We start from the raw sequence: 19,834 nt of genomic DNA on the forward strand, positions 1-19,834 counted from the left end.
AATACATTCATATGAATATAAATACAGTAAATACACCTAAAAAACATTTTTCACAATTTTTGTCTGTGTCTCTGTTTGTTTCGGCTATTTTCTGAAATGGCTGGACCGATTTTGATGGGACTCTTTTTGGCAGGTAGCTGATGTAATAAGATGTAATAACTTAGGTTACTTTTATTTAAAAAAAAATATTTTAGAAAAATAATGTTATATTCCATGCGGACGATGTCGCGGGAACTGCTAGTATACAATAAATTTATATATAAAGTATGGTATGGAAAGGATATAGATCATATTGTTGTGTCATAAATAATTACAGAGTTTGTTGTGAAATTCTGGTTGAAGACCATACTACATTCTAGTATTTTACAGAGCACATACATTCCAATTATATGATTATGATAACTGAAATTATTTTACATTCTAAAATAGGATTAAGTCACAAGAACTTGTAACCAGTGGGCTTATGTATTGATACATCTCAGTCTATTACAATCGATGCCTGATTAAATGTCAAAGTAATATTCCAATTGGAAAAATTCTCATTCTATTCTTTACCTGTAATCTTAAAATTATCACATCTAGGATACAAGTTCATTTATACGTACATTAACAAAATAAATTAAAAATAATATTTATATATGGTTAGTGGGTAGCTTTATGGGATGTTTCGGTAGTTTTGTATTAAATTTTGTGTTACAGATCGCTGACATAGAGGTTAAGAAGACGCAGTGATAACGCAGGTAGGTATAATTATATCGATACAATGAAGGTAGAATTATCAATTTACTAAGCAATGCATATACATAATTAAGATATTCCTGGCTTATTTATTTTAGGGATTGCTTCACAGTTGATTTAAGTAACAAAATCGACGTTATAATGAGAGAAAAATAATATTTACATACAAAACTTAGTAAAATATACCGACATAAATATGTAACACAACTAAATAATAATGCTAACTGCAACTGACGCTTCATGTAATGGAAATATGGGTATTAGGTTATTCAAAACAATCAAACTTACCAATATCATAGTTTTTAACACCGGTTGCACTTTTCTATCAAATAAATCAACAATAATACAATAAAAATATCAGACGAACAACGGAAGAAATTGAAGTTCGCAATTTTAGAGTCTAGTGCTGCGCTAATATTGATTGTTGAATTGTTACTTTTGACATTTTCTTTATAAATCTTTATAATCAATAAGCCTCGATTCAGATTTTTATTATATAAATATTTTAAGATTATATATCAGTTTTGTAATAATCTTGATATATAATACTTAATTTTAATAGTTACTAATTAAAATTGTTTTGCTTTTACATCAAACTGAGTGAATTAAAATTATTCTAATAAAATAACTAAATTCAATAACATGATTTAAGTTATTGACACTATTTTGTTTTCTTATATTAGTTATTTTCAAGACACGAATACTTGAAATGGGTTTGTAAGGGTTAGAAAGTTTCTTAAATCATTGAAATTTGATATATAAATTTGTAAACATTTCTATTTATTGTTTCACACTACGTAAAATGAAAAAGTACCTATTAATTTTATGGAATCGAAAGGTATCATTACTTAATACAATATCAAAGAATTTCAATAAACCTCCAGGGATCTGAAATATAATTTTTCTATTCGAATTTAAATTGTATTTTAAAATAGCTTCGGAGGATGTAAAAAAAAACAGACCTATAATCGATAGATTAGTACTTTTTGATTCCTGTCAATCCCTATTTTGTTTTGTATCGAAAAGGTAAGTTGAAACAGCAATTCTTACTTACTATTACTCAATAAAGTATAATTTTCGAGAAAATATATTAAAATTAAACAGTATAAAAATGTTCAAGCTATGTAATGTAAATAAAAATAGTTTCTTAATTTTTAGCGGCTGTAATATTTTATCTGTGCTATATTTGTTATGTACGATTGTCAAATTAAAAAACAGACACAATTGTCATTGTCAATCAATTGTCAAAATCCTACAAAGCTGTCAATTTCATGTCCAAAATTGACCAAAAAATACAAAAATTTAAATGAATTAAAACTATTGTTTTCATTCTTTACAATATCTAGAAGTATATCTAGAAAGGTATTGTTAACAAATCCGTTTTCTGAAGTTATTTTTTTAATGTTATTATATTTTCTTGGGCCTTATCAATAGTCAGTCGTGATGTAAGACTGACTAATAATCGTGTTTTTTTAATTATTTTCCAATATTATTGAAAGTTCTATACATTCAGGTATTTTATTTATGATGTCTACGATTTTATGTTTTTAGTATACTCAATTTTTGTCTTTAGATGCTGAAATTCAGCGGTTCAATTATTTGGAGGTTAGGAGGTCGAACTATCACAAGGACGTACTCCAGTTCTGGAGCTGCTATACATAAAGGTAACCAATTGGATGCCTCTGAAAGCAGTCCTGACAAGAATTTTAAGCCAGTCGTTGATGAGGATAAAGAAAATTCAGGTAAAACAAAGATTTTGAAGAAATTTGTATTGATAAACAGTAAGTGGTATAATAAACAAAATTACTAATTATAAACCAACATAATGCTAACAATAGTAGTACAATTATAATATGATACTCATGATACCTTAATATCAGTCATTATTCAGCAATGATTTAGTTTTCTAGATGTAAATATAGATAAAAGTTTTATTTGTATCTTCAACAGAAGTTTAAAGTTACAGAAATACAAAGTTTCTAAAGACAAAATGAATAACAGTAGTATTAAGATGCAACTGTACACCACAATTTAATAGTTTATTAGTCAGATTTCTATAACTCTGCAACATTTTAATACTTTCATCTATTCATTCACACTCTCGATATTTCCCTTTTTAAGAAAGGTCTATTAAAGTTTCTTAAAGGTTTCTTTTAATGGAGGATAATATAATGGTGCTTCCTCTTGTACTATCAGTATATGTTGATAAAGCACCAGTGGAAAACAATAGGATGATCATAAGGTCAGGTCAGTTAGCCAATGACAACTAATGTACCAGGAAAATATCAGGATGGTTTCCAGGGGAAACTGCAGGGAGGGCAACCTAACATGGTACATTGCTAGCAATGGAGTTACTAGCACTCCCCTTCCTACAAGTTTCTTGAAAGTTGGCAACATGCATGTGACATCACTTGTATCATCCGGTGAAGCTGTAAACACCTGCTGCAGCCAACAGCATTAGGGTAGTCTGAAAAAAAAACCTCTTGTCAGTCAGGTGTCTTTGGGCTATGGTATCCATTTACCATTAACTGTATGCCTGTTTGCCAGCATGGTGTTATAAAAATAAATTGTATAACATGATGAGTCACCTTCATACATCACCTCGCCACTATAGCATTATATATGATATGACTTACTTTATTTGTTTCATGTAATATATGTGTGTGAGTGAGTATACAGGTGTAATAGTTGAACTATATTAGTAAGATACACACATAAACATACACTCTACACAAAGTCAAAGAGTCATAACATGGCCTGCTTTACTGTCATTCTGTTATTTATATTTAATAATAAAGTAATTTATACTTGTATCCATTTACGTTCTTCACATAAATGGATATTAAAGACATTATTTACATTGAACTTAAATATTGTTTGCTGAGACGTAAACAAATTGAAAGTGTAGGTCCTATGCTAGTTTGTATTATTTTATTAGCCTTATTAAACGACGGTAGGGAAAAAAAATTATAATGTAAAAACTTGACATTCATAAGCGGCTAAAATGTCCTACATGAATAAATGATTTTTGAATTTGAATTTGAATAAATGGAAATTATAGTAATTTGGTTTCAATGGTCCAGGTTTAGTAGCAGCAGTATTTGCATCTCTCAGCAATCCAGAATCGGTAGTACAGAAACCAAGCCCGAAATCTTTAAAGCAGAACAGGGTTCAGCAACTGGATTCTGAGATCCTGAAAGCTACAGATGTAGATAGCCTGTTGGTTGTAGCTGAAAACTCAACTGTATCCCGACGTCATGCTTTGAAGGCAAGTTATTTAGCATAAAATGTTTGGTCTTAAGTTTTTTGTCCCTCTGTGCTTTAAAAAAAAATTAAAACCAAATTTCATACTGATAAATTTATTTAAAATTATCAGTTTGTATGAAGTTTTAAAATTTATTTTTAATTTAACTTTGTATACTTTACAACTAAAACTTAAACAAAAATATGATCATATAGGAACTTTACAGAAAAATAAAATTGAAGCTCTTTATAATTTCAAATACATAAGGCATAAAAGTATATATGGTACTTACACAAAAAAGTAACTTAATTTTTTAAAGAACAAAGAGTTCTTATTATTAGTTAATGAGATGGCTGGACTGATTTTAACGGGGTTTTTACTCACAGATATTGTAAGGATTAACTTGGGCTACTTTTATTTTTGAACTTTTTGTATTTCAATAGAAAAAGAAGCTTAAAATCCATTTGTACAGAGATGCGCGTAGGGGGTTAAATTCGATGTGGAAGAAATCGCGTGTAACAGCTAGTAAAAACCTATATATATATTATATATTTACAGATGGTATCAGTTCTATCAGAATGGTCAAGTAACAACAAAGTGAAAATATCAGACTTTGAGAAGGACCCTAGATTCCTAAAACTATGTCGGATACTAGCCAGGACCCCGACAACAGCGCAGGCCATGACATCTTTGACCATGGCTGAGGATCTCAGCACAGTGCTGGGTATCACCGGTGATGATGAAGCGGCCAGGTTGATATCCAATTTGACACTGCCACAGATGATTAAGGTTTGTTTTTTATATCATAATAATAATAATAATAAAACATATATCTTACAAAAAGCCACAATACTAAATACCTGTTGCATAACTCGAAAATTCTTGAACTCCTCAAATCAACAGATACACTTTACACAGCACAATCTCTACCACACTCGGCTAAGGTCCGTTTGGGCGAGTATTACCTTCTTTTAAATTTATAAAAGAAGAGAGAGAAAGGATCAAAATAATAATAATAATAATGACATATAATGACTTGTTACGAACTACAATTAGACTTGTTTTGAAATAACATATGGCGGTGGTCACTCTATTCTCCCAAATTTGAATTTAAATGAATCTATATTATTATAAACATGTACAACATTTATTTGAAAAGAATATGAGCTGAGTTTCTTGTTAGTTCTTCTCATCTCGAATTCATTCCGAATTGACGGTAGATTTGACATATCATAAAAGTCTGTAATAGGTCTAAATGAATAAAGATATTTAGAATTGAATTGAATATGTTTATATGTATGAAGGTATCTGCAAAATACCAGCGTCGTGGCACCTCGTAATGGTATATGCTGAGCTGAGCTCATTAATCATAATTGTACTTTATGTTTTGTATATTTTATATGTATCAAATAAACATATTTTTTTTTCTAACAACCCAAGACATTCATAGCGCCATCTAGTCCCAAAGTAAGTAAATCTGTAAGTAATATGTACATAGAAAGCGATCAGACAGATACAAATAATGATACTCATGAATATAAATGTTTGTATGAGTATCAACCACACACAAAACTACTAAATCACTAGATCACTGAGCATGGAATATGTTCCTTAAGTCACATTTACTGTACATAGTTTCTTGTGCCCCACCAGCGTATACCATTAGCGCAGGCGGATGCACCATTTCATTATCATCCATAAAAAAACTGCTTAGTTTGGGACTAGATAGTGGGTCCCTTGGGTCATCGTTGTATTTAGCTCCTGATATCTTAATAATATTTTAAACGCGAAAATTTGTTTGTATGGACGTTTGTTACTCTTTCACACAAAAACTACTGAACCGATTTTGATTAAACTTTTCACTGATATAGCATATACATCAGAATAACATTTAGGCTATAAATTTCACACGGGTGAAGCCGCAGGCACAGCTAGTATGAAATAAAAAATGTTTTAGGTAATGAAGGCGCTGCATTCTAAAAGCCGGCGTAGCACACCTCTACTGCGCGCTTTATCACACAATATAAATAAAACCAGTGAAATCATAGACCTCAAGAAGTCTGCCGACCTCCTTTTCTCTATGGTATCACTAAATTTTCCTGATCCTGTCCTTCTGGATAGAATATGCAAGTAAGTTTTTGATGCTGTTCTTAATTGTTATTTTGCTCTTGAAAATGATACAGAAAGTTTACCATTAATAAGCAATAAAAGAAGTATTATCCAATTTAAACAAAACCATAGAGTAGAACAGACCAATATGCTGAACGATCTGCCACTGTACATACTTGTTTTAGTCTCTGCTAGGGTTCATGATTTCTCGAGCTTTTCAATTTCTCGGGTCTCGAGAATTCTCGAGGTCAATTTTTCGGGTCTTCTCGGGTTGTCGAGAAATTTACATTTACGTACGTTTTCTCATATTATTTGGTTCCAATAACGTCAATGAAATTCAGTGGTTTTCCTCTCAAATAAAAGTATCAAATTAAACTTTTATTGAGTATATTTAAAATAATTAATATTATGAATATTTTTTTTTAATAGAGAAATATTATTAGGTCCTTACATATGAAATTGGCGTTTTGTCGTACTGGCCACTTTGATCTCAAATATCTCCTCTTTGGTTAGGAATGCCATTTCCAAATTTATACAGCTATTCACTTTGGGTCACTCACAGCATACAAAATGAAAAACTTAAAATATCGCGTTAATTACGAGTACGAGTTCCGCTGTGGCACCAGCGCTACACGGTGCTAAACGGTTCGAAGTATTAATGATGTGTATGGCAGTGGTCTCGCAAAAGAAAACACGTGCATTTTTAGTTCCAACGTTTTCGTTCTGGAAATTTCGACCTGCAAATCAATCTCTGTGGGCGGCCGGAATCCAAGATTGATAATGAAGAATTGAAGACTATTGTGGAAGCGGATCCATCGCAAACCCGTCCGAGTTAGCAGCAGGCTGCGGTGTTAGTGACAAAACTGTTTTAATCCTTTAGCAAATTGGGAAGGTGAAAAAGCTTGAAAAGTGGGTCCCTCATGAATTCAATGGAGTAATCGACAAACGCGCGTAGCCTGCTGCGTTACATTAATCAACCGGCATAATAATGAAGGGATTTTAAATCAAATCATCTCCTGTGTCGGAAAGTGGATCTTGAACGATAATCGGAAACGCTCATTGCAATGGCTAAACCCTGGCGAACCAATCAAATCCTGCCCCAAGCGAAATATGGCTCAAAAAATGTTACTTGTGAACGTTTGGTGGACTATTTCCGGTGTTGTTCACTTCAGCTTTCTTAAATCTGGCCAGACGATTACGGCAAATGTGTATTGACAGCAATTGAGAAACCATGATGGAAAAGCTAGCTGCTAAACAACCGAGGCTGGTCAATCGCCAAGAGCGCTTGACCACATACTGCACACCAGACAGTTACCAAATTAGAAGAGCTTCAATTGGAAAAATTACCATTTTTTCGAAATTTGGATAACTTCTTGCAAGGGAAAAAATTTAACTCCGATGGGGCAGTCCAAAGTGCAAAAACAAAAGGCAAAAATAAATAGGAATGGTAGATACTTGGATTAAATAAATATATTATATTTTGAAAATAAATACTTCATACTCCCTTACAAAACGCCAATTTAAATTTTTTAGGACCTAATTATTCAGACTTATATTTATAATGACAGCGCCATTTTTGGCTGCTTATTTAGAAAAAAACAACGTAAACAAAAATAGTTTCTACAAAATAAAAAAATAACAAGAAAGAAAACAAAAACGTTAATATCTTAAATTATTGCACCGCCTCGCAAGAAAACAAAGGGCAATTTAATTTCTATATAGGTACATGATTTCTCGAGTTCTCGAGCTTGATTTCCCGGGAACAAAACCCATGAATTTCCCGGGAATTCTCGAACCGAGAATTCCCGGGAATGAACCCTAGTCTCTGCACTTAAAAGCACAGATCGCGTCCGTACATCGAAATATATATAACTGAAAGGTGACATAGTGATCTATCAATGCACAGCCCAAACCGTTGGACGAATCAGACTGAAATTTGGCATACAGGTAGTTGTTTACGAAGTAGGCATCCGCTAAAAAAGGATTTTGATTAATTGTACCCCCAAGGGGATAAAATAGGGGATGAAAGTTTGTATGAAACTTTGTCAATTATAAACCGATCGGGCTGAGACTTTGCATGCATAAAGCTACTATGATGTAAGCATCCCCTAAGAAAGGATTTTGATAAATTCCACCCCTAAGGGGATAAAATAACGCGAGCAAAGCTGCGGGCAAACGCTAGTCTATAGCATATAAGGTTGTTGTTACAATACTGGCAATCCATTTTGTTTTTACATTGCGAATTTTGTATATATATTCATATAATATTTACCTACCTACCGACTACTACTACTCTACCTTTTGTACAGTGGACGATTTGTCAAGTTGTTTGTTTTTTGAAATTAAATCAAATTGACTCAATCAGTAGTTCCTAAGTTTGCTTTTAATATAATATAGTCACTTTCTCTTTATACTACAATATTAATAAAGAAGGAAGTGACAAATAACTGTATTGTGTTTGTACAAGAGTTGTTTTTACATAAAATTCCATATGAAAATATTTATTTTCTATGATGGAACATTTAGTAAACGATGATCTTTCAATTTGTTTTTATGTACAATTTTAGTGAGATAGAAAGAGAGGTATATATTATGTGTATTTAGCAATAACGTACAGACTGAGTCGTCGTACAAGGTGAATTGTACTTAATTACTTTTGTACGAGAGTTGGTTGTTATCTAAAATGCCCTATGTAAATCTAATGTTTCCTTTAATGGAACACTTAGTAGGTGGCTATCTTTCTATTTATTTTTATGTACAATTTTAGTGACGTCATAGAATGCTTGCCATCAAACAACGAAAAGCCGGCAGTGGTGAATTCTATCATAGTCTCCCTTGGACTACTCAAGTACAGGCACGAGGCTGCGTTAACTGCTGTATCAGACTGGATCCAGAAGAACAACACCATCTGCAGACCTGGAGATGTCGCGTCTGCTGTTATCACATTTGCAACTCTTGACTTCGTTCCGCCGCAGAGTGAGCAGCTATTTGAGGTATGCATTCTTTATTGGCCAGTAGTCATACTTCCAGGGGCGGATCTACCTAAGGGCTTTTTGGGCTGCAGCCCAGGGTCCACTGAAACGATATTTAGAATATAAAAAATATCGTTGGCAACCCTGAGATCAAATGTGCATGCATGCAAGTGTGCGTCTATCGAAAGAAACGGGGAATTTCTGGTCGCTTGTTTTTGGTCGGTGTATTTTTTTAGTTGAGTAATATAATTGGGTAGGTCCCTAAGTAGATTTAGCCCAGGGCCTCACAAATTCACAATCCGCCCCTGCATGCTTCGATTGAATACGTTCATAAATAAGTATTCCTGATGCAGACTGCAAAAAGCCATTTGCGTGGGTCCTATCGTCCTGAGTTCTACCTGAGTCTCACCTATTTTAACTACCAAGTAGCGTGCTTTCTAAGCTGTGTTTCCGTTCTACAGTTTCATTAGGCAGTGAAATTACAGGATAAGAGGTATGATATCTTAGTCTTCTGGACAGAATAAGAGCTATGACGTCATATTCCTCTGGAATGGTAAGACATGAGTGGTATCACGGGTGCTACATGCCAGCTTGTTTACCTAATATTTGCAAAATAAATAATCTTTAATCAAATATATATAATGATTAAATGTTGTGTATTTATATGTTGGTGTAATAAAGTATATAAATATAAATAATAAAAAAAAAGCTGTTTTTTTCGGACTATTCTAATGCTGTTGGCTGTAGCTGGCCTTAACAGTTTTATCGAACGATAGGAGGCGAGTGCAGATGGCACTCCAAACCAAAGGAATGACTTATGGGAGTGGCTAAAGTCCAACTCCCGCCTGACAGATACAACATTAGTCTGAGGGCACCGCTAGGGGTTCGGACCTCTGTTCAGGCCGTTGTAATTTCGATCCCTATTTGAATTGGATGGGGAATCGATCTGAGGGGTGACGGGGGTACTGGTGTCGAGCGCCCGGGCGCAAGAAAGCTGTGTCATTACAAGAAAATTATATGTCATTACGTCCAAATAATTGTTAAAACTTTACATTTTAAAGTTGTAATGTGTCAATACAAAGCACCAACTGGCATTAATTCATTAGTATCAAAATATTAAGGTTAAGTGAATAAATAAGATTGAAATCAGTCGTAGTAACCAGAACAGACCAGTCAGACAATCAGCTCTTGTTCACGAGTACCACGGATGAATTTTTATATTGTCCACAGACGGCAGTATCACTTAAAGAAGATGAGATGGTTAAAGCTTCCATATGGCTGGACTTAACATTCTCCTTACTGACATTAAACAAAGCTGAGAAGCATCACTTAGTCTCAACACTTCGTCCAGAATTCATAGACAAATTATTATCTTCTGGCGGTAAGGAATTTTTATTATTATCATTACCAATTTCAAAGTATGTATTTATATAATTTCATTAATAGTTAGCATTAAGTTTTATGAAGCACAAGCTTTTGCCCGCGGCTTCGCTCGCGTTAATTTATTCCCTTAGGGGTGGAGTTTATCAAAATCCTTTCTTAGGGAATGACTACGTCATAGTAGCTTTATGCATGCAAAGTCTCAGCCCGATCGGTTTAAAATTGACAAAGTTTCATACAAACTTTCATCCCCTATTTTATCCCTTTGGGGGTAGAATTAATCAAAATCCTTTCTTAGCGGATGCCTACGTCATAACATCTACCTGCATGCCAAATTTCAGCCCGATCCGTCCAGTGGTTTGGGCTGTGCGTTGATAGATCACTACGTCAGTCACCTTTGAGTTCTATATCTTTAGATTTAATACTGTTTCTCGCATTTGCCGCCTTTACTAGTTTACTAGGCGAATGCAGAATTCTAATTCAAAATATCTTTATTCATGTAGGTCTATTACAGACTCTTATGATATGTCAAATCTACCGTCAGTTCGGAATGATGAATGATGATGATGATTTCGGAATGATGAATTGAATGAATGAAGAATGTACTTTAAATCTTCTTTATGACATGTAGGAGCGACATATGTTAATCTTTTACGTAGTCGTGTATAGCTTTAGTCTAAGGCCACCGTCAGAAGTTTTTCCTTCTTTTGATCCATCCATCCATATGAATAATCACCGAATAATGATAATTAATTATTACAAAAAGTCGCTAAAGCACGCATGATTGAAGGACGCGCGCATGCGCTCATTGGCGGCGCGCGTGCTCTTTCTCGTTCTCTTTGTCTACATTTATACGCACACTCTTACCTGAACCGATACCCACGTGAAAAAAGTACTTGTAAAGGCAGCTATTACACATAATACATTTTCTACTTCCTTCCAACTTGTATCACATGTTCTACTTCCTTCCAATTTGTATCACATGTTTTACTTCCTTCCAATTTGTATCACATATTCTACATCCTTCCAATTTGTATAAACTTGTAAAGACAGCTATTCACATATAGCACATTTTGTAATTTCTTCCAATTTGTATCACATGTTCTACTTCCTTCCAATTTGTATATACTTATAAAGGCAGCTATTCCCATATAGCACATTTTGTAATTCCTTCCAATTTGTATCACATGTTCTACTTCCTTCCAATTTCTATATACTTCTAAAGGCAGCTATTTACATATAGCACATGTTCTACTTCCTTCCAATTTGTATGTTTGTTTTAATGAAGTTTATATTTATTCTATAAGAGATTCCAATTCCATCGCGTCGCAAGCTGATGGTCATTGACGCCTACGTGGGTCTGACATACCCCGGCTCCCCTCGACTACCCGAAGATATATCAGTTGGTGTGCCCCTGGTCTACACTAAGGAGAAGACAGCGTACATCCAGAGTATTATGGACACCTTCAAGAGCCTCGTCTCGGCAGAGACTTTTTTGAAGAAGGAATGCAATTCGAGCATGGGATTTTTGTATGGTTAGTATTCTTTGTATACTAACTGATTTCAGTTACTGTAAGTGAGTTTAATTTAGAAATACAATACTGAAGAAACTCCCTCAAAGGCTAGAGGGGGGGGGGGGGGGGGGGGGGGGGGGCGTCATGTTCTAGAAGGACAAATACTTCTATTATAAATCAATCAATCAGTGTTTCCAATCTTTTTTTGTATGGGCGACCCCTTGTGACCTTTCTAAAATTCTTATGATTGATTATATTACATCGATTTTATACTAGCTGACCCCGCAAACATTGTGTAACCATGTAAATTAAAATCGCTATTAAAAAATAAAGGTTGATGGTAAAGGGATGAAAATTTGGGGTTGTACGAATTTATTTATCTTTTAACAATAAAAAAAAATCTTAGTGTTGGACAACTCTTATCACTTAGGTATATGAAAAACAGATAGTCCTCAGACCTACTGAATATGCACATACAATTTCATAAAAATTGTTCAAGCCGTTTCGGAGGTCTATGGTAACTAATATTGTGACACGGAATTGTATATATAAGATTAATATTTTTACAAACCTATCTTTCACAGATGGAGAGTTCGCTGTGGACTCCAAATGTCATCCAGTACCTTTACAAAAAGCTGCGAGTCATAAAAGGTGATTAAATTTATTAGACAATTAGAAATAGAAATCATCTTGAATGTAAGCACTTTTGAATGGTCATATTTTCTATTATACTACGCTATATTCAAGCGGCAGTGTTGTGTTGTGACGCGTCAGAGTTACACCTTACCTAGAGCTACGGCTGTATTAATCCAGTCTATCGTTAGATGGCGTCAGAACATAACATATAAATGTGAAAACTAGTAAATCCATGTACTGTATTGTGGAAAGCAATGCTTTAATAACGCAATAACTATATTTAAAAACCAAATATGATTTTTTGTACTTAGTTTTTTTTGTTTTTAATTTGTTCATGTCCTTTATATGTTGGTGCAATAAAGTGTTATAATAATATAATAATAATATAATTTATTTTGTTACTTAAATAGGAAATAATGAAATAGTTTTCATTATTTCCCATGGGATTTTAAAAAAATTTACAAGCCTTTGGTAGGTAGAAAATTGAAAACAGTTTATGGTCTCTGTAGGGTACAGCAAGCAGAAGAGAAGAGAGGACGACGGTTTTATTGCCTATAAATGTCCATATTTTCGTGTTTCCACAGCGTGTTCCGGATAGCAGTACTAGGTTTGGATTACCACGACATGACGCGGAAGTCCGTACACCCATTAGGCATCAACCAGCTGTATTCAAGACTATTGGAAGTAAAGGTATTTCTTATTTGTATAAATTGTATATATATTGACAATAATGGATTGGCAATCTAGTACATCATCGTTTCTCAAGCGGGGGGTCACGACCCCCTTTAACAACAAACTCGACCCCCCAAGGGTCGAGACCCCTCGCGACCTATGGGGGGTCGAGTTTGTTTCTCAAAATTACCAAATTATTATTAATAATTTAGTTCATTGTCAATAATTACAAATAGTGATATTGTTACAGGGATTCAAAGTATTACAAGTCCCATACACAGAGTACAATCCTAAAGACAAGCTCGTCGCCCGAGTGGAGTACATAGAGAAGAAATTAAAACAGATCATCAGCAGTACGCCCGCGTCGTAGGCACGGTTAGTTAGTTATATTGTTTAAACTGTGACATTGTACAGAGTGTATTCCGTGACAGCGTGGGTAAAGGGGATATCCGTAAACTACGTCACAGATAAGGGCAAAGTGTGATATTATGTCACAAGGGGGGTTCGTAAGTGAGACATTGTCACATGGGCTGTTAAGGGGTTCTAAATTATTTTGACGTCAGATTTCAAAGTGTAATATAATAATATCTCACGACAATTCACAACACAGCGTCATCTAGTCCCAAGCTATAAACAGAGCTTGTGATATACTTACTAGATAACTGATATATTTATATCAGTTATCTAGTAAATACATTTTTTTTGTGTATACATACATAATATACATATAAAACACCCAGAGCATTACAAACAAACATCCATGAACAAATGTTCATATCGTGCGAGGAATAGAACCCGCGATCAAGGGGTTCTCATAATTGTGACCAACTGTGACAAGAGGGGTTGGGGGTTGTAAAATCATAGAACCCGTGATGTAGTTTATGGATAGAGCCTAAATTGTAAATTGGTTACATCCTGGCTGTAACCCGATCGTAAAGAGAATAGTATCGTAAATATAAGTTCGTGTAGCAACATGTCACAATATGACCATGTTATGTTATCATACATATAATAAAATTGTAAATGAGATATTAAATATTAAAAAAAATATTGTACACATTGTAATTTATGCTAAAAAGGTCAAAAAAATTTTTAGTATACAACTTCTGCTACCAAGTTAAAAAAATATTATTTAGTTGTCTATGGGTTTCTTCAGATACAGTTTAATCTATCTGAAAGCAGTTTACACTGATCTACGGAAGCGTCTTATAACATTTAAAGTTAAAAAAATATAGGACCTAGTATTGTTGTATATGGTCTTAAGAAATATTTTAACCAATTTGAAAACAGTTTGCACTGTACTATTGTAGGAAGCTTTCTGTAAAATTTAGTGTCTATGCTTTCAATAGGTTGACAAAGAAAGAAGATATAATCTATGGTTTTTTTCAAATATCACGCGTACAAAGTCACTGGCTCAGCTAGTGATAGTAATAACTTTTGTTAGTTTTATTACTAGTCCTCGTGACTTAGGTTCTTATAATGAGTTCTAGAATGTTCATTCATCAATGTTTAGTTTTAGTTACTAGGATCGAACCCTTGACCATTGTAGTAGGGAAGTATTAACAGCAAATCATGAAACAAATTTGCTTGTGATCCACATGTATTTATTGTAATAATATTATTTATAAAAAAATAACTTGTTTGTTATAATAATATTATTTGTTAACTAGAGATATACAAGAAGAGATAGTGTTATATACCTTGCTCAGTCTTAAAAAAAAAAGGACATCTATCTCTGACTAGGCAGTACCTTTATAACAAAAATAATGAATTTGTAAATGTGACTAACTATATACAAGAAAAGAAACGGTAAATGAAAAAATTACTTATAATAGTATAAAAAATATTACTACATAATAATGTATTAGTATTTAATGAAAGAAATGTTTGTTTATTTGTTCATACAAAGTACATGCATTATTTACAGACGAATTAACATTCATATAAAATTTGCATGTAATATATAAGAAGGAATGTGTAGAATTATATGTATAGATTTCATAATAATTGTGCACACCACATTCATATATACATATAAATAAAATTGGAGTGTCTGTTTGTAATATTGAAATAACCGTCTTTTACTACATGCATATGAATATTAATACTGTACATATACAAAATAAAAACACTTTTTACAATTGTTGTCTGTCTGTCGGTCTGTTTGTTCCGGCTAATCTCTGAAATGGCTGGACCGATTTCGACGGGACTTTTATTGGCAGGTAGCTGATGTAATAAGGAGTAACTTAGACTAGTTTTATTTTAGAAACATTAAGTTAAATTCCACGCGGACGAAGTCGCAGCTACAGCTAGTTGCAAATAGATGTCTTGTTTAATTACATAGACAAAAATTTATATAAATAAATAATTTATTTAAAAGTTTATATTTGTCACATTAATTACTTAAATAGAGCAGAAATTTAATGTCACCTTTAGTACAATAAAGAAACAAAATAATATTAATTAAAATAGCTCGAGTCGACAGTATAAATTCTGTCATCTCTAGTACAACAAATCAAACAAAAATAGCTTCTAATAGCTGGAGTCGACAGTATAAATTCTTGTATAGATATTCCTTAGCATACCTTAAATTCAGTAACTAAGAGATTTATTACATTATCACTGAATGTGGACTTGATGTAACCGTTTGTGATGCGCTTCTTATTTTAATCTTACTTAAATGACAAACCTTTTTTTTTCGGACTACTCTAATGCTGTTGGCCGCAGCTGGCCTTTACAGCTTCACAGGACGATAGGGGGTGAGTGCAGATGGCACTCCAAACCCGCGGAAGGACTTATGGAGCGGCTGAAGACAAACTCCCACCTGACGGATACGACTTTACTCTGAGGGCACCACTGGGGATTCGAACCTCGGCTCTGGCCGTCGTAATTTCGCTGTCCATTTGCTCGGAGGGGGTGACAAACGTGTATGGCAATAGTTGTTCATGCACGAGATTTTCATTTAATGTTAAACAGACACCTATATTTTTAGTTAACCAGGTAAATGGTGTGGCTATAAAAAAAAACAGTTCAGTTTATTGCCAGTTCTTCACAATTGAATCTGTATCCTGAACAGGTCAATAGGGAAAACAACTATAAATTCATAAACGGCTAAAATGTCCTATTATATTTATATAGTATAAATAAATGATATTCGATTTGAAAAAAAAAGTTGAAAAATAAATGGAGATTGATATTTTTAAGTTTTCTTAATTGAGTATTGGAAGAAGAGTTTTATGACGGTGTAAATGCTAGTTAAGGCATTTAAACCTTCTCCAGATGAAAATAGGTGTACAGAGGGCACTTCAAACCTATAGAGGAACTTACGAAGCGGCAGAAGACCTACTCCTGCTTCTAGAAACCTTGTAGAAAGTTATGGATGACTCATTTGTATGTACTATTATTTTTTTACGTATATTAATGTAATAAATGAGTTTGATAGTTGCAGTTGCGTTTATGGACAGCAGAAATTAATATTTACTTGCAACTATAAATGGGTCAAACATAATCTATACATCTATCTATACATATAAATAAAATTGGAGTGTCTGTTTGTAATATTGAAATAACAGTTTTTTACTACATACATATGAATATTAATACAGAATATACACCAAAATGACATTTTTTTAAATTTTTGTTTGTCTGTCTGTTTGTTCCGGCTAATCTCTGAAATGGCTGGACCTATTTTGACGGGACTTTTTTTGGCAGGTAGCTGGTGTAATAAGGAGTAACTTAGGCTACTTTTATTTTAGAAAAATAAAGTTAAAATACGCGGACAAAGTCGCGGGTACAGCTAGTCGTGAATATATAAGAAACGCATAGCAATTTTATATAAAGCATTTATGCTAAATGTACATACCATGCTGTATTTGATAATGTAATAATCCCTTAAATAAGTTGGCATAAAATGTTGTAAATATAGAGATCACTAGGAATGTAGCTGTGAAGGAATCACATGTAATACAATTGTAGATTTCCATTTATCAATGTTAATTTATTTGTATTATTTTTAATAAAACTGTTTTAAATAAAACGTCTTATTTACCTGTTTTTAAATACCTATAATTTGAGAATACAAAAATACGAGAATACGGTGGTAAAATACAAAGTAAAATAAAACAAGCACTTAAACATTTGTACTTTACAAATGTACAAATGGTAAATTTGAGAATACGGTGATTTTTTTTTCAACGATTTTTGGTTGGTTTTACTTTTTTATTGTACTTAAACTAAGGACATTGTGATGCATCCTCTGAAAGGGGTAGCAGGGAAAGGTAATTTGTTGACTGCCTTCATGGTCTAGCAGTTCAGCACAGCGCTTTAATTCCAATGCTCGCGAGTTCGATTCCTCGTTCGGTGCAACCATTTATATTCATGAGTATGGTTGTTTGTATCGATTTTGGTTTTATCTATGTGTATTATGTATGGCTTATGTTAAAAATGGCGCTGGTAATGGACAAACAACTGAGTTATTATTGATTATAATTTAGTTATTTAATTAAATGAAATTAACATCGACGCGCCAAAAAAAAATTAGGCTTAAAAACATTTTTTTTTATTACGCTATTAAAATACTACTAATTATTCTATACAATACATAATTTGACGATTAGACGACCTCGGTGGTCTAGCGGTCTAGCACACCGCTTTACGACCGATGGTCGCGGGTTCGATTCCTCGCACGGCACAAACATTTGTATTCATGAGTATGATTGTTTGTATCGGTCTGGTTGTTTTCTATATAATATAAGTATGACTTTACAAAAAAAATATCTATGTATATGTATCAGTTATCTAGTATTCATAACACAAGCTTTAGCTCGGTTAACTTGGGTCTAGATGGCGCTATGTTAATTGTCCTGAGATTATTATTATTAATTTATGAATATTTTACAATGCAAAAAAAATTAATGTTGGAGATATGTGGCTCAGTTTAAATTAATGTAGGTATATACATACAAATATACACATTATCTTTCTGCACTGGTGTATAATAACATGAACTTTAATTATAGCATACATCATAATCCTCCGCGCGGCCAATGTGCTTCCAAACCAATTCACATCAGAAATCATTTATTCATGTAGGATATTTCAGCCACTTATGTACGTCAAATTTTATGTATTAATATATTTTACCTGCAGAGGGGGAAGTTTTTCATGTATTAGGTACTATAGATCCATCCTAGACAGTTAGAGATGGCTCGTGTCTCTTAAAACAAAAAAACTGTGTCTAAGACAGGAGTTGGTATTAAGGCTGCTAAGGCTGCATGCCATAGTAACACATTATTTATATAATACTAGCTGTCCCGGGAAACGTTATTTTGCCTTAAAATAAAAAAAAATTTAGAGGTGGGCTACCCCTAACATTTAGAGGGATGAAAAACAATGTTGGCCGATTCTCAGACCTATTCAATACGCTCACAAAATTTCATGAGAATCGGCCAAGCCGTTTCGGAGGAGTATGGGAACGAAAACTGTGACACGAGAATTTTATATATAAGATATGTGTGCATCATTACATATGTTTATGTGATCTGCGCTAACGGAACGTAAATATTACTATAAAATTTAAATTGAAAATATTTCTATCGTGCTTGACTGAGGGGAGAGACAAGGTCTCTAACAATGTATAAGCCAGCCTAGGATCCAGCTTTGGCGCCAGGAGACCCACATAGTCGTGGTCAAGTTAAGAATTTATAATTTAATTTTGATAACAATAGATACAAGTAAAAAGTATCTATTGTTATCAAAATTAAATTATAAATTCTTAACTTGACCGATATTTTACTAATGTACGTAAGTACTGTACTTAAAAATATTAATAAAATCTGTATAATCACCTAAATACTGTGCTCAGGGGGTCATGACCCCCATGATCCGCCCTCCCTGGATCCGCCGTTGAAGCCAGCGGAGTCTGAAGCGAAGTCATATCAACTCTACTTGTTATTATAGTCAAATCCAACTTGTCTTTTAATTTGAATATGGGCTCCGAACCCAGCAAAACGTGGGTTTATGATGGTTGTCTGAGGGGTCCCTACACGATCTTACATTGTAAAATTGCGACGCCGATCTAAATATTTAAGTTTGCATACCTGATGAAAAAAACAATTCCCAAAATTGTGAAGTATGTGGTACAATTGAGGATATATATCATTTACTGACAGGAACGAGAGTCAACGACCTCTTTGGCAACCACCCTTTTTCCCTTTCCATTTTTAAAAGAAAAAAAGAAACTACCTAACCTTTCATCCAAACATGATTTACTGCCAGTTATTGCCAATGTATTTGACCCAATAGGTCCGATCTTCCCTTGTATCATCTCTAAAAATGTTGATGCAGATTCCATAGATCGCTGTTATAAGAGATAGAACTAATACTGAAGTATACCTACATCGAAATTTTATTGCGTACATACACTCCTTTTATTATCTTTATAATAGATCGAACAATAATAAAACAAAAAAAAAATTATAATTCTTATATTTTTTCTTTACAAAATCTGTATATAACAGTATTTTCTGTGAGTAAAGAGGTTTCATTAATCCATTCATTAGTTCATTGCA

At 33.4% G+C, this 19,834-nt stretch overlaps 1 protein-coding gene across 1 annotated transcript; it reads left to right on the top strand.

The window, feature by feature from the left end:
* Nucleotides 1-2,000: 2,000 nt before the first annotated feature.
* LOC131848624 (FAST kinase domain-containing protein 4) lies at nucleotides 2,001-13,747 on the top strand. Its single transcript, XM_059198546.1, has 11 exons — nucleotides 2,001-2,100; nucleotides 2,312-2,480; nucleotides 3,822-4,006; nucleotides 4,541-4,771; nucleotides 5,940-6,112; nucleotides 8,859-9,084; nucleotides 10,294-10,444; nucleotides 11,751-11,978; nucleotides 12,542-12,608; nucleotides 13,178-13,283; nucleotides 13,516-13,747. The coding sequence occupies exons 2-11, from the start codon at nucleotides 2,312-2,314 to the stop codon at nucleotides 13,633-13,635; spliced, it is 1,656 nt and encodes a 551-aa protein (XP_059054529.1). The 5' UTR covers nucleotides 2,001-2,100; the 3' UTR covers nucleotides 13,636-13,747.
* Nucleotides 13,748-19,834: the final 6,087 nt, after the last annotated feature.

This window comes from Achroia grisella, unplaced genomic scaffold, assembly GCF_030625045.1.
Source record: "Achroia grisella isolate CSIRO2021 unplaced genomic scaffold, CSIRO_AGI_Agris_v1 utg567, whole genome shotgun sequence".
Taxonomy (NCBI): domain Eukaryota; kingdom Metazoa; phylum Arthropoda; class Insecta; order Lepidoptera; family Pyralidae; genus Achroia; species Achroia grisella.